This window comes from Peromyscus eremicus, chromosome 4 (assembly GCF_949786415.1).
Source record: "Peromyscus eremicus chromosome 4, PerEre_H2_v1, whole genome shotgun sequence".
NCBI lineage: Eukaryota > Metazoa > Chordata > Mammalia > Rodentia > Cricetidae > Peromyscus > Peromyscus eremicus.
In genome coordinates, this window is record NC_081419.1 from 33,681,298 (window position 1) to 33,704,857 (window position 23,560).

A 23,560-nucleotide genomic window follows, 5' to 3' on the forward strand; every position below is an offset into this window, starting at 1 on the left:
GAGTGATTTTTTTTCTAAGTAGCTAAGTCATAACTGTGGTGATATATTTAATACAAGAGCTGCTCATGGCCTATCTTAGAAATAGTTCATAATTAAAATAGTTATTATACAGAGAGATCTATTAGATTGGCCATTGTTCTGCTTGAAATATCCTTATCAAAGAGGGTCCTCAAAACATATGTAGTCAAAATTGGTGTTTTCTCTTACAAATGATTTATGTTTTTTTTCTCTGATTTTAATCTATGTATTAGAAGTAGAGTTATGAGAAGATTTCCTACTTAAACTGAAATTAAACCACTTACTAGGTCCGTTACAAGATTAGGGCTTTTGAATGAGGACGTTCATTCTTAATGTAGAAGGAAATGATTTCATATTTCATCATTATTTTATTACATTAGTGAACACTTGAAAGTTGGGCCAAATGTTTCCAGGAAACATTTGTGATGGTAACATGTGCCAAACAGCCTCTTATTGTGCAAGTGGTGTGACATTAATGGATGTGTGAATGCTTTGTAAGGAAGAGTGTGACCTGAAAAATAAGAGTTTTATGCTCATATAGGAATTTGTTTTTTTCCTAAAAATAATGCAATAATCTTGCTGCTTGTCTGTGTCTATCTTCTGACTGTTTGATTTATGATTTGTAAATGATTTCCTGTGAAGAAGTTTCCTGTAAGAAGCTACACCCATAAAGTCTCACCACCAGCACACCCAAAAGTGAGCTGGACAAGGTTGACACCAGTGAACATGCCAAGGTTGACAGGGAAAAGCCCACAAGGACTCAACCCTACGCAAAGAACTATAGACACCTAAGGAAGGCTGGGTGCAAGAGAAATGTTCTTCCTGGTGGAAGAACACATCAATTGGTTGTCTGATCCAAAGGCTCAGTCTGCAAACAACAAATAACATTATGTGAATTGACTAGGTTATATTTAAGAGTATGCATGTAGATACATAAATGCATGTCTGTGTATGTGTGTGTGTGTGTGTGTGTGTGTGTGTGTGTGTGTGTGTGTGTGCAATAACAATTAGTGGATTCAAACACCATGAATTTGAAGGAGAGTAGGGAGGTATATATGGGAGGGATTGGAGTGAAGAAATGTAATTATGTTATAACCCCCCAAATAAAATAACTAAAAAAGAACAAACTCTAATTCTATAATACTATCTTCTACTTGTTATGGTACATACTTTAAGACTTTTGGTTTCTTTTTACAAGCCTATCAGTCCATTATCCTTCTCCATGATGTGTAAATACATCCTGATATTACTCTGTATTTGTCACTGTAAAGTACAAATGATACTCATTTTTGCTCTAGCCAATTTTTGGTTAGTAGATAGCTGATATTATATTATTAAGTAATTTTGAACCGATTTAAAAAATGAACATAATACAGTATAAAATTAGAGCCTCTGGTAATCTTCCCCGTTACATATATATTATTTAAATCTTTTAGTGTTTTAAAGAAAGAGCTTATTTTAGAACATTGTTTCTGATGCTATTTAGTATGATACGAGTCTTGTCCATATCATGACACATATTTTCTGCAGTAAAATTTTAAAGATGGTACAGTTTTAATTTATAGATACAACACAACATAATATTTTTGGCATGTAAATAGATTATTGTGAGACAAGATTTTTTATTTGTGTGTACAGATAACCTCATGTGTACATATGTTTTAATAGCCTGTGCAGATAAGTCTGTGAGGAGATCTGTCTACTTTCTCAAAATAATATGTTTGAAATGGATTCCTAAGTCATCCTCTGTCCTGTGAAGGGACTATAGGTACTGTTACAACAAGAGCAGCAACTTTTTGTGAGATATGACCATTCCCAAAGAATAAACAGTGTTCTTCTACAGAGTTGATCTGAAAACTCCTGTTTGTCGTGTCACCTCTAGTATATTTTGTCCTTACTTAATCTTCTGTGGGGTCTTGTCTTTAAATGAATGATAGAAGCTCAGAGAAAACACATTTTGTGATTTGGGAGTGGAGTCAGGATGAAGAGAAGGTCAGCAATATCTTGGTTATACTTCATATGAAAGCCTTCATCATACCAGTGTATCATACACTGGGATGTCATTCTCAGATCTTCAATACACATATCAGGTATAAAAAGACAAATATAGCCAATTATTGCTTCTAAAATATATAGGCCAAAGCAAGTATAACTGACCTCAATTTACCTCTGATACATTTGGGTCCTTTAGAATGATAGGCCCTGTCAATGGTAAGCCAAGAGCTCATTTAATATCCTCATTTTCTGATTCTAGAGAAAACAGATTTATGAGGTATAAGACAAAAAGTACTGTCATTGGAACATTGACATATTAGTGACAGCCTGTGAATGCATACCTACGAGAATGACTAAAGTGAAAATTTCTACTTTATTATATCTCTCACATTGTAAGTGACAGATGTGAACGAAGGGTTGCACTGTTAAAAAGAATGAATATTTCCAAAGCTCAGAAATCAACAGCAGTAGATTTGACAATGCCATTTTTGAAATTCTGATTTGAAATATCGTGTTTTGGAAAGTATAACATATGGGATAGTGTTTTGATTTTTAATATTTTTCTTTTATCAATATCTGTCACATAATTGATGAGTTCTTTCACAGAATAAAACTACTACCTTGAAACAAATTTAATATATTTTACTATATACTTTGTCCTGGGAATACGGTCCATCTCTCTTTTTTCAAACAGTCATCATTCATATGTAATTCTGAACAAAATAAAAAGATGTCCATAATACAAGGTACAAGAGCAAATAATGCCATTGATGTTCAGTGATTATTTTGATACACTGTTGAATTACTTTGTTTATATTTTGTTGCTCATTTATGAGAATTTGAAGATTAAAATCAATATTCTTCATATCTTAAAAGTAGATTCTAGGTTACAGAAAATGACTTTGCTCATAAAATTATTCTACATTCATAATAATTCCACATTTATAATATTATTTAATGTTCTAGTGTTAATTGCTTTTAATGATTTTCTATGTAATGAGCAGAAAATAACATAAAATACAAATATTAATTACTTTTTGTAATCTAACCAGTCTTGCAATCGGGTCATTTGTATCCACATCTACATTAATGGTAAGAGAAACTAGTGATTTAGCTGCCTTCTCTCCAAAGCTGATGCACTGGCCTGCCAATTGAAATGCCTCTTAGTGGAGATGTGAAAGCTAAATATTTTATGACAATTCATTTTGACTTTTTCATTTGGCTGTGTAGAAATGAATTTTGTGGTATGTGGGTAGTCATATGCTATGTAGAGGAAAAGGATCAATAGGTAAGAAAAATAACAGTTACTATTTCAAAGTATAGCATGTCAGAGACAAACAAAATAGCCAAATAGCTTATTCTTTTCCACATCCTATTTATGCTATTTAAAGTAACAAGTTTCATGTTTATTTTCATTTTTTTCCCATAACAAGATGCATTGTTCCAGGTACAATCCAGAAAAAGAAATAAGGCTGAATCCACACTATAATTACTTACATTTTTTTTTCCAGAAAAGTGAGAAACACCAGTAGGTCTGCTGAGACACGTACTACTAAACATTCTTGAAATGTCAAATACATTCATTAGCTTTGATTAAGAAAAATATATTTACCTTCGTAGAGGAGACACACGCTCTGTAAACAATACGCCATTAGTTTCTCCACTGAGACGTTGAGATGACTAAGGAGAATGATTACATGTGCTTAGTGTTCCAGGACTATGGATACTGTTTATGATGATTTTAATTTTATTTCTTCAAACACTATAACATGATCTACTTAATAGGGTTTTTGAACCCAGATAATAGATTTCTTTGCCAATGCAGTAAGGCAGATTAAGCCGAATTAAAAGTTAAAAGACCAGGTTTATTTTGAGCAAAGCCATTCCCAGGTGACTCTTCCAGCCCTCAGGGACTAAGGAGGAAAAGAGGCAGGAGAAAATCCCATCGCCAAACTAAAGTGGGGCACGCTTATGTATCCCGTAGTCGAGGGATGATGACTGTCTGCCACAAACTGGTTTTATGCCCAAGTATGGTACGTTTTGGGTGGAGACTTGGGCAGCCTCCAAGAATGTGGAACTTGACTTTTTGGTGATTTTTTCTTTGTTGGAGATTCTCTGCGTGGGCGGGTTTGGAGAGAGAGATATGGGGATTTTGCAGCTGCGAACTGGAAGTTCCAGCTGAACTTCCACCTACTACCACAGATGACAATATAAATATAAATATAATATAAATACAATGCTAAAAGGAAATCATTTCCTTGAACATTAAAAAAGTAGACAACTATATGCTTTAACCTGATGATCACAGTAAACGACGTTGATAGTTGATCCTTTGTTTTCCCTACAGAGGCGAATTTAAACTCATCCATTATTTAATCATAAAAGTTTGTGTTGACTATAATTCTTTTTTGTAATATATTAGATTTTTGTCACAGTTATAGGGAGTGCTAGGGTTCAGTATGTTTCCTCAAGATATATCACTTTAGCGTATTGATTATTTTAACCTGTAGGCACTTCAGAAACAGCACTTGAAGGGGGCCCTCTCTGAACGTTAATCCTAAATTTTACATAATAAAAGAGGTCATAAAACGGACTGTCAGAAATGTGGCCTCCCCACCATACTAAGAAGAAAAGAGCATATCCATCACAAACTAGAAACCAAAGTCCACACTAGCAAATCTATGCAGACAAAATTACCTTTTTTGAAATTCTCCATGTGTTTCATAGTCACCGCCATGCAATTTACTCCCTTATCTAAGTTGTTTTGGCCTGCTGTGTACCCACAGCACCCATAGGAAGGTGTATAAGCCTGTCTCTGGGTCTTCATTTTGCTTCTACATACCTCATAGCATTCATATATAGAACTGTGCATTCTTTTCTCTTGTTAGTATGTCATATGTATGCTAAATTCTTTGGCTGAATACATGACCCAAGAGGATAAAAGGAGGTTTTTTTTCTCCCCACAAAAACATCACAATGAAACAAGAATCCAGACTTGCCTTATCAACTTAATAGTCTACTAATATTTTATGTGAAAATTTTAGCTACAACATATTGTTTCAAAGAGAAATATTTTTTTTCATCTGATGAAAAGCTGTTTACTTTTGTATCATTGAGGTTACTGTCAAAAATCTGTGACAAAAATCCATAAAGAGCATTTATGAGGTGTCCTTTACCCTCATTATACTGTTACGTCAGAATCCAAAGGAAACTTAGAAATTCATTTAACATTTCCTTTGAAATAAAAACCTTGTTATTTCTTGAATGATACATGGTCCTATAATAAAAGTATTTCACCAACTGCACAATTCACTTAAAGCCAATTCTAACCACTCAATCTGAATTTAGGTGCATTGACTTCACGGAATCACAGAGTAAATTATTACTCCTAGAATATAACTTCTTAAATTGAACAAAATGTATTTTATGATGAAAATTCTGTAATCATTTCTTTTAAATTAATGTATTTATTATTCTTTCGTGTGTGTGTGTGTGTGTGTGTGTGTGTGTGTATGTATGTTTAGGTAATGTGATGTGTGTATGTTGACTGAAGGAAAACTTGTAAGAGCTGGCACTCTTTTTCCCTGGTATAGGTCTCAGGAAAGCAGCCTCAGGACATTAGACTTGTTGACAGGCACCCTCACAAGTTGAGCATGTTGCCCCCTCAAGCCCTTGGTGATCTCTTCTAATTTTACTTCTTAAAATCAGTAATAATCTTTGCCAGCATCTCTTACTTGTTAGGAAAGTCAGCTTTTCATCATTATAACACAATATGAAGCAATCAATTCATAAAGAGGAAAGTTTGGCTTCACATTTTGCTAATTAGAGACTGTGATTAGTTCTGCTTGTTTATTTGAGCTAGGTGCACAACACTTTGGGAGGCTGTCAGAGGAACTGTTTACTCAATGACTAAGAAGTGAAAAGAGGAGACTGGTGCCCATGATCCCTTCTGAACACACAACCTCCAATGACTCCCTTCTTAAAGTTTCCATGACCTTTGAGCAACCCAGTCCCAAAGAGCAAGACTTAACCATATAGACCTGTGGGAATACTTAAGTATTCATATTAAATAATATCTGTTTATGTGCTTTGTTATAAGGTACATGTATTATTTATTTTTTTAAAAAAATTCTTGTTTCTTATTGGCTTTCTTATATGTGAGAGAATTGCTAGACTAATCTCTTTCCTGGTACTTATATTCAAAATTCCATGGAGATCTTAATCTAAAGCCATTCTTGTGACATTGAATGACAGCATAACCTTTCAAACAGAATACCTAACTGGGTGATAATTTTTATTTAACATCAACAAAGGCATTGTTAGTGTTTAAGTACAAAGTTCATCACCAGTTATGGTCTAACAAGGTTTGTACTATGACCTTTGTTTTGTTTTCATAAGAAATATTATAGCTTATAATGCATTTCACATTTATTGTTAGTCCTCATTTTGCCAATATTTTGGGAGAGATGGTCTTTTCCTGGGAAGAACATACTAATTGGTTATTTTGTGCCACACAGTGTGCTCTGAAACAAACTTATAAGTATCATTATATTTTACGTGTTTCTATATGAAGCTGAAAATTGTCCTTATAAGATCTATGAAAAACTGTGTTGTAATTTTGTTGGAGATTGCTTTGAATAAGTATATTGCTTTAGATAGCATGGCCATTTTTACTCTGTTAATCCTACTGATCCATGAACATGGGAGATAATTCCATCTTCTGGTATCTTCTTGAATTTCTTTCTTCAATGTCTTAAACCTTTTGTCATAAGCCTTTTACTTGCTTGGTTAGAGTTACACCAAGATACTTTGTGTTATTTGAGGCTATTGTGAAAGCTGTTGTCCCATGATTTTTTTCTCAGTCTGTTTGTCATTTATATAGGAAGACCACTGGTTTTTGTGAGTTAATTTTGTATCCAGTGGCTCTGCTGAAATTGTCTTTCAGTTGTAGGAGTTCTCTGGATGAATTTTTAGGGCCACTTACATATACTATCATGACATCTGCAAATAAAGATGTTTTGACTTCTTCTTTTCCAACTTGTATACTCTTGATCTCCTTCGGTTCTCTTATTCTCTAGCTAAGGCTTCAAATACTTTATTGAATAGCTATGGAGAGAGTGGAGAGCCTTGTCTTCTTGTTCATGATTTTAGTGAGTTTAAATTGATGTTGGCTATAAGATTGCAATAAACTGCCTTTATTTTGTTGAGGTATTTACCTTGTATCCCTAATCTCTCCAGGAATTTTATCATGAAGGAATGCTGGATTTTGCCAAAAGATTTTCATCTGATGAAATGATGATGTGTTTTTGTCTTTCATTTCATTTTTATGGTTGATTACATTTATTAATTAATGTACGTTGAACCATCCCTGCATTTCTCTAATGAAACCTACTTGATCATAGTGAAAGATCTGTCTGATATGTTCTTAGACTTAGTTTGTAAGAATTTTATTAGTATTTTTGCATCTATATTCATAAGGGAAATTTGTCTGTAATTATCTTTCTTTGTAAAGTCTTTATGTATTTGGGGTATCAGGATAGCTGTGGCCTTATAAAATGAATCAGGCAATCTTCATTCTGTTTCTATTTTGTGAAACAACTTAAACTGTGTTGGCACTAACTCTGAAATTCAGGTAGAGTTTTGTGCTAAAGCCATCTGTCCCTGGGCTTTTTTTTTTTTTTTTTTTTTTTTGGTTAGGAGACTTTTAATGACTGCTTCTATTTCACTAGGGGTTATAGGACAGTTTAAATTGCTTATTGATCTTGACTTAACTTTGGTAAGTGCTATGTGTCAAGAAAATTACTCATTTTTTTTAGATTTTCCAATGTATTGGAGTCCAGGATCTTAAAGGATAGCCTTATGATTCTATGGATTTCTACAGTGTCTGTTGTTATGTTCCCATTTCATCTGTAACTTCGTTAATTTTGATATTCTTTTCCACCTTTTAGTTTATTTGGATAAAGGTTGGTCAATCGTATTAGTTTTTTCAAAGAATCTACTCTCTGTTTCATTGATTCTTTGTATCTTTGTTTGTAATACATTGATTTCGGCCCTGAGATAAATTATTTCTTACTGTCTGCTCCTTTGGGGTATGTTTTCCTCTTTTGTACTAGAGCTTTCATTTGTGCTGCTAAGTATGAGAAGTATGAGATCTCCTTTTTTTTTTTTTTTTAACGTAGGCTCTTAGCACTATGAACTTCCCTCTTAGAACTGTCTTCATTGTGTGGCATATCTTCGGGTATATTGTGTATATATTTTCATTCTATTTTAGAAAGTCTTTCATCTGAATTTCTGTCTTCATCCATTTTTCATTAATTAGTGAGTTGTTCAGTTTTCATGAATTTGTACGTTTTCTGTTGTTGAAATCCAGCTCTAATTTGTAATGGGTAGATCAATGGTATTGCTTAAATTTTCTTAATTCTGTGGTGACTTGCTTTATGCCCAAGTATGTTGTCAATTTCAGAGAAAGTTTAGTGAGGTGACGAGAAGAAGGTATATTTTGTTGTGTTTGGTTGACATGCTCTGTTCTAAATATCTGTTCGGTCCATTTGGTTTATAATGTCGATTAGCATCAGAATTTCTCTGTTCATTTTTGTATCAGTAACCTGTCTGTTGGTATTGGAGTTTCCCACTGTCAGTGCGTGAGAGTCAGTATTTGATTTAAGCTACAATAGTGTTTCCTTTATGAACTTTGGTGCTGGTGTCTGTTGTGTAGATGTTAAGAACTGTAATGTCCTCTTGGAGAATATTTCCTTTGATGAGTATGTAGTGTCCTCTCCTATTTCTTCTGATTAGTTTTGGTTTAAATTCCTGCACGAATGGTCAATTTGTTTGGAATATCTTTTTCCACCTTTTTATTCTCAGATAATGTCTACCTTTGATGTTGAGGTATGTTTCTTTGATGCAGCAGAAAGATAGATCCTGTTTTCTCATCCATTCTGTTAGTCTGTGTCATTTAATTGAGGAATTGAGACCATCATTCTGAGAAATTTCAGTGAGCATTGTTTGTTGACTGTTGTTTTTTTGTTGTTGTTGTTGTGTGTGGTGTGTGTGTGTGTGTGTGTGTGTGTGTGTGTGTGTGTATTTTGCCTCTTGATTTTCTGGTTTGGGATTATTTATTCCTTATTTTTTCTTGGATATGGTTAACATCTGTAGGATCATGTTTTCCCTTTAGCACTTTCTGTATGGCTGGATTAGTAGATAGATATTGCTTAAATTTGGTTTTATCACAGAATGTCTTATTTTTTCCATCTATGGTGATTGAAAGTTTTGCTGGGTATAGTAGTCTGGGTTTGCATCTTGTGATATCTTAGAGTCTGCAGGACATCTGCTCAGTCCCTTCTGCTTTTGAGAGTTTCCACTGAGAAGTCAGGTATAATTCTAATAGATCTGCTTTCATGTTACTTTGCAGCTTTTAATATTCTTTCTTTGTTCTGTACCATTAGTGTTCTGATTATTATGTACCAAGGGACTTTATCTTCTGGTCAAGTGTGTTTGGTGTTCTGTCCACTTCTTGTACCTTTACAGGCATCTCCTTCTTCAGGCTAGGAACACTTTTTGTGCGTGTGTAATTAAAAAAAAATATTTCCTGTGTCTTGAGCCTGGGTTTCTTCTTCCTCAATTTCTATTATTCTCAGAGTTGGTCTTTTCAGTGTCCCAAATTTCCTAGATGTTTTGTGCCAGCATGTTTTCAGATTTAACTTTGTTTTTTTTTTTTTTTTTCTCTTTCGTATATCCATTTCTTCTATTGTGTCTCCACTGCTTGAGATTCTCTCTTCCATCTTTTGCATTCTGGTTGTGTGGGTTGCTTTGAATTTCATGTTTGTGTGCCTAAATTTTTCATTTCCAGATTTCTCAGTTTGAATTTTCTTTATTGATTCAACTTCTCCTTTCAGATCTTGAACTGTTTTATTCATTTCATTCCACTGGTTGTGTTTTCATAGATTTCTCTTTAAGAGATTCATTCATTTCCTCTTAAGGACCTCTGTCATATTGACAGAGGTTATTTTAAGGACTTTGTCCTGTGCTTCTGCTGTGTTTCAATTCTCAGGGCCTATAACACAGTAGGTTTGCTGAACTCTCATGGGAACTCTCATGGCTATTACTAAGTGTGTTAATATGCTGTCATCTAGGCATTTGGGTTTGGGTAGATTGTAATTCTAGGTGCTAGTATCTTGTCTTGTCTTTGTTGGGTGAATGTTTTGTTTCTTGGTTTCTATTGCACTCTCTGATTCCTAGAAGTGTGTGGTGGCTATGTGTTTTCTGGTAAGGGATTTTTCTGTGATCCTGCCAGGGTTGGCTACTAAGGTTCCTGGATAAAATAAGTTTCTAGGTATTGAGGGCTGACATTTAGGAATTCAGATGGGCTGGGGGGGGGGGGTTGGGCAAGCAGTCATCAGGTGGGAGGAAAGCAGGGTGTTCCACTGGGCTCTGCTTATTCCCATAGGAATAGGGGTACAGAGTGAGGAGAGGCCATGCCAGGCAGTCTGCTACAGAGCTGAGTGTGAGCTTGGGTGCCTGGATTTGGATAGAGGGAGATTGAAGATGTGAAACTCTCCTACCTTTTTGCCTGCCCTGCTTGCTTCTCTGGAAGAGTCATCTGGTGGGATCATAGGGAATGACTGTTGGAGTTGTGGGTGGGATAACAGTGTAAATGGGGAGGATGGTTGGTGGAAAAGATCTACCTGACCCAGTGGATATGGTGATGGAGAGGAGGGGGAGCACAAGTGGTCTTCTACAGAGTTTGGGGTGATACTTGGGGATTGGATTTATAGGAAGAAGAGGTAGAAGTATGGCAGTTAGGCTGCCTGTCCCCCTGATTGGAGTGGCCTATAGGTGCATAGGGAATGCCTGTTGGAGTTAGTGTCTGGGATAAAATAATGAGTGGTGAGAAATAATTTTGGGGGGAATATCTGAGTGATTCACTGTAAATGGGGGATTGGGGTGGGAGACTGTAGCAGGTCCTCTGCTACAATGAGGGAAATGAGATTGACAGATGGGATTTGGAGGAGAGGAGAGAGATGAAGAGGAGAGCCTATCTGCAGTTAGGCTCCCTGCTTCTCTGGACAAAGTCCACCTTATTTTAATTTAGTATAATGATATCAATGGTGAGTAGTGTGTTAAATGTGCATTGACATCAGCTGGAATCATGATTTATTGTGGATTAAACATTATCTATATCTATCTATCTATCTATCTATCATCTATCTGTCTATCTATCTACCTATCTATCTATCTACCTACCTACCTATCATCATCATTTATCAGTCTAGATCCGTGTAGATATATACGCATTGAAACATATATTTTAGAGCAGGAAGACAGTTTAGTGTATTGATTACTTGGAAGAAATCACAAGAATATTTGCGTGCATATCAAATCCCAAGTTCTGCTAATGAATTGTCAAGCCCTGGTATTTCACGAGTTTTCAAGTATGAAGCACCTAGTTGCTGTGGCATTTGAAATTGTATTACACCATTGTGAAACTTCTTTTAAGCCATTTCAAAATGCTTTGACAAAGGATTAACAATCTTTCTTGCTTTTGTAAATATGTAATTATAAAAGATGTGTTGAAATACCAAGTTATAATAAGATTTGTAGATAATTTAATCTTGGCGTATTTTCAAAAGGCCTTTTTGTTTACTTATCCCTCAACTTCATCTGTCTCAGGCAAATATGTTACAGATTTGACAAAAACATTTTACGTGTCATTTCTTTATGTTGCTTCATTATTAAATATTAATAACTGATTGGATTATATACTGTTTATACTTGGAACATTGCATAGAGAGTTTCTTTGTGTAACATATTTAGTAAAAGGTAGTTTAGAATATTATAACATTAAATGCTAATAATACACAACAGAATTTTATTTAAGATGTGAGCTTACTCTGTTCATTATTTATGGGTTTATACCCGTGTCTGTCTTACAGCTGTTATTTCAAGAAACCAAGAAGGTCCAGGAGAAATGGGAAAGGCTGTGCTTATTCCAAAAGATGACCAAGAGAAAATGAAAGAGTTGTTTAAAATCAATCAATTTAACCTCATGGCCAGTGACTTGATTGCCCTTAACCGAAGTCTGCCAGATGTGAGATTAGAAGGGTAAGTTTGCATGTGCTAGAAAATCTTTTGTGTTATTAAACTCCATATTTCATAATTTCTGCTCTAACTATACGAATTTTATACCAACTTGGTTCTTTCTGCTTATGAAATGAATAACTGCATTTAGCTGAGAAATATGAAATGTTTTCTTCTCAGATAAAGCCAAATACATTACTTAGAAAGGCATTGAAGATTCCAAAGACTAATAAGTATTTATCTATAAAGTCATCTTTGTTTTACTCTATCATCTCCAATACCAAACAGGATATTTCATAAATTATTTGCATATAAACTTTCTGAGAATGCACCATAAACTTCATTTGGAAAAATTATATGCCAGCACAAAATTAGCCAATTTATTGCATACTTCTTTGGCCTTTAAAGTGATTTACTGTTGAGCATGGTTCTAGCTGGTCATAAAGCACTTGCCTAGTGTTATCGAGGCCCTTCATTTAATTCCTCATATCAAAATATTTATTATGAGGGTTAGCAATTTATACTACTATTTTTAATGGCTTGTTCAGTTATCATCAATGGAAGTCACTTACTCCTTGAAAAATTATGTTGAAAGATGCAATACTAACGTGATTGACTATAAGATGTGCTAGATAGCTAAACATATTTTAAATATAGGTTATAAAAATTAGAATGTTTAGTGGTAGTTTTATCACCCCTTAGTCTTTGTAAAACACTCTCAGCAATCAAAAATGATATGTTCTGAGATTTTAGAAAGTTGTGAAGTTTCTAAATACAATGCAGATCACATTTCCACTTAAATAGACAGTAGTTTTAGCTACACAATGATATTCTTTATGTAAAAATATTTTAATGTAATATTTGTCACTAATAGTAGACTATTTGATCAATATATTGTGATAATAACAGTATTTTTACTGTTTGTAATTTTTTTCTTTTCTGAATTTGGTTTGAAAAAAACCTAAACCTTATTAAAATTCTGAGGTTGGTGATTAGCACAAGATTCGTTTGGTGAATAAGTGAATGTCTCCTCATATCACTATATTGTTCTAAAATGTCTCATTCAAGAAAGGAACAACTTTGGCATGGTACCATATCCTAGATGTCCATCATTTGGGAAGACAAACCAAGAGGATCTCAGGTTTGAAAAGAGCCTGGATCTAGCCAGAAATTTCCAGGCAGACAAGGACACCATGAGGATACACTGTTTCCAAATCACTATGGAGCAGGGACAAAAGCACAAAGAGTCACATGGCATGTACACTTTTGTGGCTCAGCAAATAGACATTGGTTATTAAATGTATGTATAATAAATTTCTAAACAGATTATATTTATTTCTACATCTGGCATTTGCTTATGTGTATTTAGATTTCACATTTTAAAGACATAAGTGAATTATTTTCAAAATGGTTTTCTTCATTTTAGATGCCATTTATTATTGAGTCACAGTATTGGGTGCATTTATTTGTTTTATATATATGATGGGTAAATGTCATGCTTCTGGATTTCAGAAAGCTATGAAATTGTTTCCAACTTTTAAAATAGTTACTTCTGGTGACATAAATTTTATGACAGATCTATAAATAATGAGATAAGAGAGACATGTTTGTTGGTGAAAAGGAAAAGCCATAACACAAACAACAGCAACAAAGTCTACATTTAAGATATTTTTAAGCAATAAATACTTAATGTCTAAACTGTGGAACAATTCAGCATGTATAAACAGAAAGTTTATATTATTTATCAGAAAAGCACATAAAGTACCATATTTACCTGGTTACTATTACGTGAAATTCAGAGAGTTAAAAAATATTTAAGGAAATAGTAGTGAAACACAAAGTTCAATTTTGATGTTTGCTTATCTCACACTGTGTGTCATCAGTAACAGAGATGAGCTAGCCTTAGACGATCCTAGACAAATCATTGTCTGTGAAATTTCTTGGGGATGACTGAGTGGATTCTTGAATTATTTAATGTACCACTATCGGGGAACAATTAAATTTGAATTCTTACCACAAGTCTAGTATCCAAACTACTATCTAAAAGTTGAGAAATAACTCTATATTCATTTGATCTAGAATATTTATTTTAGATTTCATTAGTCGAAGTCCAATATTTTTCATTTTATTATTTTTTAAATATTTATTTATTTATTTGTTTATTTATTCATTTATTTATTTTACAGCCCAGCCACAGTTTCCCCCCCTCCTCTTCTCCCAATCCCTTCCCCTACCCTCACCCACTCTGCACCCCCATCCACTCCTCCTCCCTTTCTGTTCAGAAAAGGGCAGGCCTCCTATGGATATCAACAAAACATGGCATATAAAGTTGTAGTAAGACTAAGCACCTCCACTTTTATTAAGGTTGGGCTAAGCAACCAATATAAGGAATATGGTTCCAAAAGCGAGCAAAGGAGTCAAAGACAGCTCCTGCTCCCACTGCTCAGAGTCCCATAACCCTGAACTGTTGATCTCCTGTGACCAGGCAAGACTTCCAGTGGAAGAATTAAGACATCAACACAGCCACATAACCTTTGACCTACAGTCTGTCCTGCCTGTGGGATGTACTGGGGCAAGGGTGCTGCAGAGATTGTGAGAGTGACCAATCAATGATTGGTCCAGCCTGAGACCCATGTCATAAGAGTGAGCCCACCTGTGACACTGCCTGGAGTGCTGGGACCCAGAGGCTGGATGGCTCAGAGACCTAGTATAGAACCAAACATGACCAGAGTGGTAAGAAATTGTTAATGTAATGATGTATAATGGTATTCTGCTATACTCCTAGATTAATGCCTAGCCTGGTTGTCATCAGAGATGCTTCATGCAGCAACTAATGATAACAGATGCACAGACCCACAGCCAAACATTAGGCCAAGCTCAGGGAATCCTGCTGAAGAGAGGAAAGAAGGATTGTAGGAGCCGGAGGGGTGAAGGACATCACAAGAAAATCCTCAGAAACAATTAACTTGGGCTCATAGGAGCTCACAGAGACTGAACAGCCAACCAGGGAGACTGCATGGGATGGACAAAATCCAATATTTATTTAATTTAATCATAATGGTGATATAGGGGCTGGGATATATTTCAGCAGTAGAATGCTTTCTTGGCATGCTTGAAGCTATAGATTCATTCTTTGGCTCTTCAAAAGTAAAGAATGGAGGACATAAGGAATGAATATGGATATTAGATTACCCACACTAATAATATATTAATAATTACCCACATGGATGTTAAATGTTTAATCGTGTACGTGCATAAAATTTATATATTAAATAATTTGCTGAAAGATCTTCACTTGTGTTTGTGAAGAACTTGAGTTACTACTTAGAAATGAAGAGCCCAATAAATTCATTCACATATCTATTCTATTACAAAAAAACTGTTTAGAATAAATTGTTAACATTATCTAAAAAAAAAAAAAAACAACTAACGTTTACCTTGAATGTCAGTCTAAAATATACTTACAGATGAAGATTGTAGAGCTATCTCAGTCAATAAAGTGCTTGCTTTAACAGCACAGCAACTAGATTTCGATCCTCAGGATCCGTCTAAAATGAACAGGAATGGCAGCATGTGTCTTCAATCCCAATACTGGGTAGGCAAGATAGACAAATTCCCCAGGGAAGAGGAAGGTGGATTCATGGGACTCATTAGGCTCACCAGCCTCTCCTAATTATACAGACCCAAAGTCCTTGTGGGAGACCCTTTCTATTGATACTCATTAGAGATCTGCCTTTTCCTGAACAGAAACAGAGGGCAAGTGGATTGGAGATGAGAAATAGGGGACCATGGGGAGGGACTGGGAGGAGAGAAGGAAGAGGAAACTGTAGCTGGAATGTAAAATAAACAAAATTATTTTTTTAAAAAAGCAAGGTGGCAGCCTGGGAAGAAATAACATCTGAGACAGACATCTGTCTCCAGACAGATGGGATCCATGTATCACATACACACACAAGAGCAGACTTAACAAGCTCCACACACATACACTTTAGAAGATGTGTTCATAGTGTAATTTCAAAAATATTCAGCTTTCAGTGAAGAAAGGATAAGTAAAATTATTTATGTGGAGGCAAACTTTATGAAACATGACACATTGGAACTAAATTCTCATTCAAGGGGATTTACATATTCATAGTGTAGTAACTAATATATTTAATTTGTCAATAAATAACCCATATTTTTATATTATACTAAATTATTTTGAGATAAAAAATAACTCTTCTCACTAAAACCACAGTAATTATGTATTTTCAATGCAATAAAATACTGTCTTCAGGACATCTATGAGATTCATCTCATAATTTATGTAAACTTATAAATAAAATTCTCAACAGTTACACCTAGTCTGTTCTTTTCCTTTAACTACACTGCATGCACATACACACACACACATACACACACACACACACACACACACACACACACACACAAATCTATCTGTAGATTTCTCTAGTCCTGCCGGGGCCCTCAGCCACTCAGACCCAGTAAACACACAGAGACTTATATTACTTATAAACTGTATGGCCATGGCAGGCTTCTTGCTAACTGTTCTTATATCTGAAATTAATCCATTTCTATTAATCTATAAGTTGCCATGTGGCTCATGGCTTACCAGTGCTTTACATCTCACTTCTCATGGTGGCAGCACCTGGCAGCATGTCCTCTCTGCTTATCCTGCCTATACTGTACTTCCTGCCTGGCTACTGGCCAATCAGCATTTTATTTATCAATCAATCAAAGCAACACATTCACAGCATACAGAAAACACTCCCAGCATACATACACATTTTTGAGAGAAATCCTAAAATTCTGACCTAGAATGTGGAAAATGGTTAAACTGACATGATAAATACTATTCATATTTCATATGTCTAGTAATTAAATGCTTCTGTATCAAGAGAATAAATAAATTCAAGTAATTTTGCTCACTTTTAATCTATTCTTTCTGTTAATATTTGGAGAAGTGGGATGAATAAAGAAACCTCTTGAGTGGTACTAAGCATGTTGTTTGGATCACCTGTTCCCTGGAATTACAACAAATGAGAGAAAAAAGGGTAGAGACTAGAGAGGGGAGCCTCTCTAATAAATGTGGTTTGGGCAAGTTGCATATACTTTTAAGCACATAAATGCACCTCTTTTTTTCTTAATAAGCTATAGAATAGCCGAGTGGTGGTGGAGCACGCCTTTAATCACAGCACTGGGGAGGCAGAGGCAGGTGGGTGTCTGTAAATTCAAGGACAGCCTGGTCTACAGAGCAAGTTCCAGGACAGCCAAGGCTACACAGAGTAACTCTGTCTTGAAGCAAAAACAAGCAAACAAAAAATAATAATCCACAGAGTGATTAAATACTTTACATAACATTAAACAAAATGAAAATAAATACACGTTTCATTATTTTTGAAACAAGCTTTTGAAGTTATTTTTGTATAAGAACCAGAAAAAAAAATCAATTTTTTCTCACTAAGACAATTTAAAATACAATGATACCATATGTCACTAGTTTTTCTGGAAGTAGCAGATACAATATGAATCTGATGGTAATCGGTGTGCTGGGAACATGATTCTATTCTACAATGCACAAAATGGTGTGGGGAGGGGCAGAGAGGAAATTGGTCTTTAATCATGGACCCCAGTTGTGCAATTTTAAGACCTGACTCCGTGCCTCTTTTCTGCTTCTTAGCAACTCATTATTTTTCTAAGCCACAGATTCTTTTCACTGCTTAGACCCACTAATCAGTCACTCAGCCAACCAGCAAATCCCTGTTGTTAAACTAATGTAGGGGGCCTTTAAAACAACTAAATAATAAGACTGGGCCTGATGAGCAATGAAAACAATTATTTGTTTAAAAACTAATTATGATATTTTATTAGCACATTTGTAATTGGAAAAACTGATTAAGGTACAGTTGCCTTAATTTCTTAATGACATGCATATGTAAAATATTTTCAGTTCTCTGTATTGTATTGTTATTCTGTGGAATTTTTCATGCCCTCTAGCTACTTTTTTGGATTCAAGAAAACTTTTAAGCTTCCAACTTCTCTTTCTACTCTGCCATTATTTTGGAGTAAGAAGTTAACAGTTATTATTGAGTGAAAATTTATTAAAAAGCTCTAAGCAGTAGAAACAACTGGCAAAGCTCTTTTCATTTACTAGAATGCAGGCATTAACAACACTCTGAAGGACTGGTATTGAGCTACTTGAAGATTATAATGTAGCTGGCATTTCTATAATAGTTCATGGGTAAAATCAGGAAATAGAGAGTTCATTTCAAGCATTTATATCCTAGACCAAATAACTTCTTATGTATGCACACTTGTAAGCTGATAAAGAGAAAAGAGACTGGAAGACTGGTATTAGCCAAAGAAGACTTGTTGCATACAAATATTGAGTAAGTTGTTCTCAGAGGATGAAGAGTTTATTTACTCCCTAAAATGTGAATAAGCCATAGTATATATTTTTCTGTGTTCAGTCTCAAGAGTGCCTGTCTGTTCATATAGGTTGCCTTTCTCATCAATTAAAATATGATAAATGTAGCAGTGGTTGCACAAAGGAGAACTAGAAAATGAGAATATTAATTGGATTTCTGATCTCTCTTCCATATCTTTTCTTTTTAATTTGAGAATTACTGTAACTCTCATATGCTGGTGAATTTTTTTTCCTGTAAAGATAATAATGACTACTATAACACTGTGGCATATGTGCTCATGTGTGGAATTAATTTCATTACTCATCTTATAAGCTCACCCTTTCCTTCTCCTTGTTCCACCTCTCTCTGTGTATTACCTTGGTGATAGGAATTCTATTATCTTATAAGAGTTCTTTCAAATGAAAAAAGTAGTATAAACCTGTTTATTCATGGTTTGGGAACACATTTTAGTACTGCTATAGTCACAGAGCATGCCGCATCACCTCATTTACAATCAACTAGCTTTCCTCTGCCCCCATTGTATAAGCCCGTTTTGACTTGCTGTTAATTTTTAATGACTATTATAAAACATATGAAACACAAAACCATCTCATGTGTTCTTCAATCACAGTTAAGTAGTAGTGAGTTTAAAGAAGTGTCAGAATGTGCTATCTCCAAACGTTCAACTTCATGACTAAGATTAGTTTTACCTGAGCATAACTGAGATAAAAAATAGGCTCAGGTAATGTTAATTGCTGCCTTCCATTCACCTAAACATGGTGCATACATTTCACATGTAATGGTGTAGTGCACCTCTCACACAAGAGGGAAAACAATTTGACCAGCAGAGATGGAGACAGTTTCAAGATAATCTGTATCAACTGAATATTACTGAATACTTTTGGTCTTACATTAAATCCTCCCACTTAAAAAATTTTTTTTAAATTTTTATTTTGCATTACAATTCAGTTCTACATATCAGCCACAGATTCCCTTGTTCCCCCCCCTCCCGCCCCCCTCACCTTCCCCCCAGCCCGCCCCCCATTCCCATCTCCTCCAGGGCAAAGCCTTCCCCGCGGACTGAGAACAACCTGGTAGACTCAGTCCAGGCAGGTCCAGTCCCCTCCTCCCAGACCGAACCAAGGGACCCTGCATAGGCCGCAGGTTTCAAACAGCCAACTCATGCACTGAGTACAGGACCCAGTCCCACTGCCTGGATGCCTCCCAAACAGATCAGGCCAATCAACTTCCCACTTCTGTCATACCCAACCCCCTTTTTTCTTTATTTTATCATTTCACAATTTATCACTTATTGTTAGAATGATATTCAAGGAAACCGCAGTGCTAGTTGGTACATAAGCATCAAATTGCAAAGATACAAAGTGTTATGAGAACAGAAACAGTAGCACAGATCTAGCATTACACAAAGCTCACTTTTGGAGAAATTTAGAGTGTGTTTGACAGCAGAGAGAGATGGGTCGCATACCATCAGGCGGAAGGACCTAAGCTAAATTAGACAAAGGAGGGCTGTGGTCAGATGGATTACATTTTGATTTTCTTAAAAAGGTGAAAAGGCACTCAGTATCAGATAAGAAGCGTTCGGGGCTTTGGTGGCTAGTGATTCACTCATCCTCTGAATCAGCTCACTTGTTCTACCGGCTTTGAGGTATGTGAGAAAGTGACTAGGTATGCAAAGTGGCAGCTATAGCCAAGATGACTATAGTCATGTCAAACATCTCTAAAAGGTCTATAAAGCCACTGCATTTATTTACTTTATTGCAACTTCATTCCTTTCTACAAAAACCTAGATGCTTGTGAAGATTCAGTTATTAACAACAACAACAACAACACTGACATGCCTTTTTTCTGTGAAAAATTTCATGATATGCCTTTTGTCAATCTAGTTTAAAGGCCTCTGCTCTGAACCTAAGGGGAGAAGAGATTTTGCCTTCCTACAGGTATATTCACCTTGCGGAGCAACCCATATTCAGAATTCTTGTAATCTTGGGGAATTGAAACTACAATAAAAAATAACAACACTGTGCATGGTGGCACCCAAGTACCATTTCAGTACTTGGGAGCTTGAGGAAGACTGATCAGCAGTTTAAGATAGCCTTCAGCTACCAAATGAATTCCAATGTGGGCAGTAGAAAACTATCTCTCAATAAAATAAAATAATAATGATTAAATCACATTGTCCCATTTCTTGGCCACCACCTTTCTTTTTAATATCTATGTGTACTTTATTACTGTATGTACCACAAATATTTGAAACCATAAAGTGTTTGTCTTCTTGTGACTGACATTTAATTTCATAATGTCTTCAAATTGCATCCATATTGTACCATATGTCAGAATTTCCTAAATGTTTAAGTCAGAATAATATTACATAGATAGATATGTAGATAGATAGATAGATAGATAGATAGATAGATAGATAGATAGATAGATAGATGGATGGATGGATGGATGGATGGATGGATGGATGGATGGATGGATGGATGGATAGATAGATAGATAGATAGATAGATAGATAGATAGATAGATAGATAGATAGATAGACAGACAGATAGATGGGTGAATAGAAAAACAGTTGAGACTTAAATATGACATTTTGTTTTCTCATACATCAGAAAGTGGACACTTACATTACTTCTGTCTTTGGCTCTTTCCAGTACTGCTAATCTAAACATGGGGGTGGATATCACTCTTTGAGAGCCATTTTCAAATTGTTTTGTTATAAGCTGAGAGGACTACTTGCTTGATCAACACTGTCCAGTTTTCTGTTTTCTGAAGCAGCACCCTGACTTTACAGTGCTGCACTATTTACATTTCAGTCCACGTGGGTACCTCTTTCCTTAAACTCTCACTACTATTTCACTTTAATTTTAAGTCTTTAATATAGTTTCCCTTTTTTGATACAGGATCTCATGTATCCTAAGTTGACCTCAAACTACTCATGATGTAGCCAATATTGGCTGTGACCTCCTAAATCCTCCTGCCTCAACCTTCCAAGTAATGGGATGACACATATGCATCACCATGGCTGGCTTTTTCTTGGTTGTAGTTATCCTATGGTTTTGGTTTTAATTCTCATTCTAATTAGATGATATAAAATGACTTTTCATATTTTTCAACCACTGGTAAGTTATCTCTGAAGTACATATTGTACTTTGTCCATTTTAAAACTGAGTATTTTTATTTGTCCCTTAGCTATATGTGCTCATTATACATTCTATTTATTAATTTTATCAGTCATAAAATTTAAAAACTATTCTCATGTGTAGATTCTCCTTTTACTCTGATGATTTTGTATTATATACCGTAGAATTTTAAACATTGTCATAGTTTACTATATCTATTTTTCTTTTTGTATTTTATTTTTTAAATATTTTATCACATTTTTTATCTTCTGAGATTATGATTTCCCTCCAAGCCTTCTCATATTCCCCCTTTCTCTCTTTCAAATACATACCCTCTTGTTTCATTAATTGTTATATATATATATATATATATATATATATATATATATATATATATATATATATAAAATCAATTGGTGTTTTTTTCCCAAGGGAATTTGGTTTTAATGGAAGCATAATTATATTATTTTCTCTTCTCCCTTTCCTCCCTCCAACCCCTTTCAGCTACCCTCTTTTCAAACTCCTTTTATGAACCCCTATACTTGATACCCTTTTTTTTATTAATGGTACACAAACACACATATATAGATGTGTATGCATAAATATCTATATATGTATGTTCATATATATATTATATATATAATTTATATATATATATATATATATATATATATATATATATATATATATATATAACTTGCTGGGCCTATTTTTCTTGTTTGTGTGTATGTGGATTCAGGGCTGACCATTCTAAATTGGACAATCAATAAGGGGACTCATTCCTGGGATAAGCTAATTCTTTTTCTCCCAACAGACATTACTTGCCTGTAGTTCTTTGTGAATGGTTGTGACCCTGCACAGGTTTTCCCCAGGTTAACATGTCCATTGTTCTGGTCTTGTTCATGCAGCTGTTTCTTGGAGAGATCTTTACACAGCAAAGTTTCTGGCTCTTGCAATCTTTTTCCTCTCTTTAGTGGTATTCCCTGAGCCTTAAATGCAGGAGCTTCAGATGTATCTGCTGGGTGCTGGGCTCCATGATCCTTTCATCTCTGCATGGTGTCCAACTTCAGTTTTCTTTGATAGTCACTTTGATTATGGGTGGTAACTATTCCTAAGATTCCCTTGGTTGCCTATAAGAAGTTAAGGATGGGACCCTGTTGCTGCAGACACCATGTGTTTATTAGGACACAGGACTCCAAGATTTCATCTGGAATGAAAGCCTCTTTCCTGTGGTCTAGCTTCCATGGTTCCAAAAAATATGCAAATTGCCAAGAGAGGAAAGCAGTTAAACAGTTCGACCCAGCTGCAACACCTATGGACCACAACAATTACCAGCATGGTAAAATTTGCATGCAGGTGCAGAAGAGGTACTCATGTGTTGTTTATAACCAACAGCTGTCTAATTGAACATTTACCAGGAGGGAAATCATACCTGCTGCTGGAAAACTAGCCACTTTCCTGAGGCTATTGTGTTCTTATTCCTCAGCCAATAATCTACTTCCACCATTTTGCTAGACCAACCGAATTCTTAACTACACTTCAAATCTTATCTGTTATTATTTTTAACATATTTAAGTTATTTCTGAACCCAATATAACCACATTTTTGTTTGTTTTGTTCATGTTTCCTTTTTATAACTTTATACTTTTATGATATTTATTATTATTATTATATAGTTGTATTTTGGATTAGTTTTGTTTATTTATCTACTTATTTTGAAACAAAGTCTCTCTGGGACAGGATGGTCATGGATCTCAGATTCTCCTTCCTCAGCCTTCTGAGTGCTATATTATTAGCATATACACATTGTCCTCACTCTAGCTTTCATATTTGGAGCATTGATCTAATATGAGTAATGATCTACTTTCTGTACACTGTAACCTAGGCAGCAGGGGTGGGGGGTGAGGGCAGGTAACTCAT

General features: G+C 35.1%; 1 protein-coding gene across 1 annotated transcript in view; it reads left to right on the forward strand.

The window, feature by feature from the left end:
- Positions 1-23,560, forward strand: part of Galnt13 (polypeptide N-acetylgalactosaminyltransferase 13) — a 516,359-nt gene that overhangs the window by 146,161 nt on the left and 346,638 nt on the right. The window contains exon 2 of the mRNA XM_059258836.1: positions 11,946-12,114. Within this exon, the coding sequence (XP_059114819.1) occupies positions 11,946-12,114 (169 nt within the window). The remainder of the gene's footprint in view (positions 1-11,945; positions 12,115-23,560) is intronic.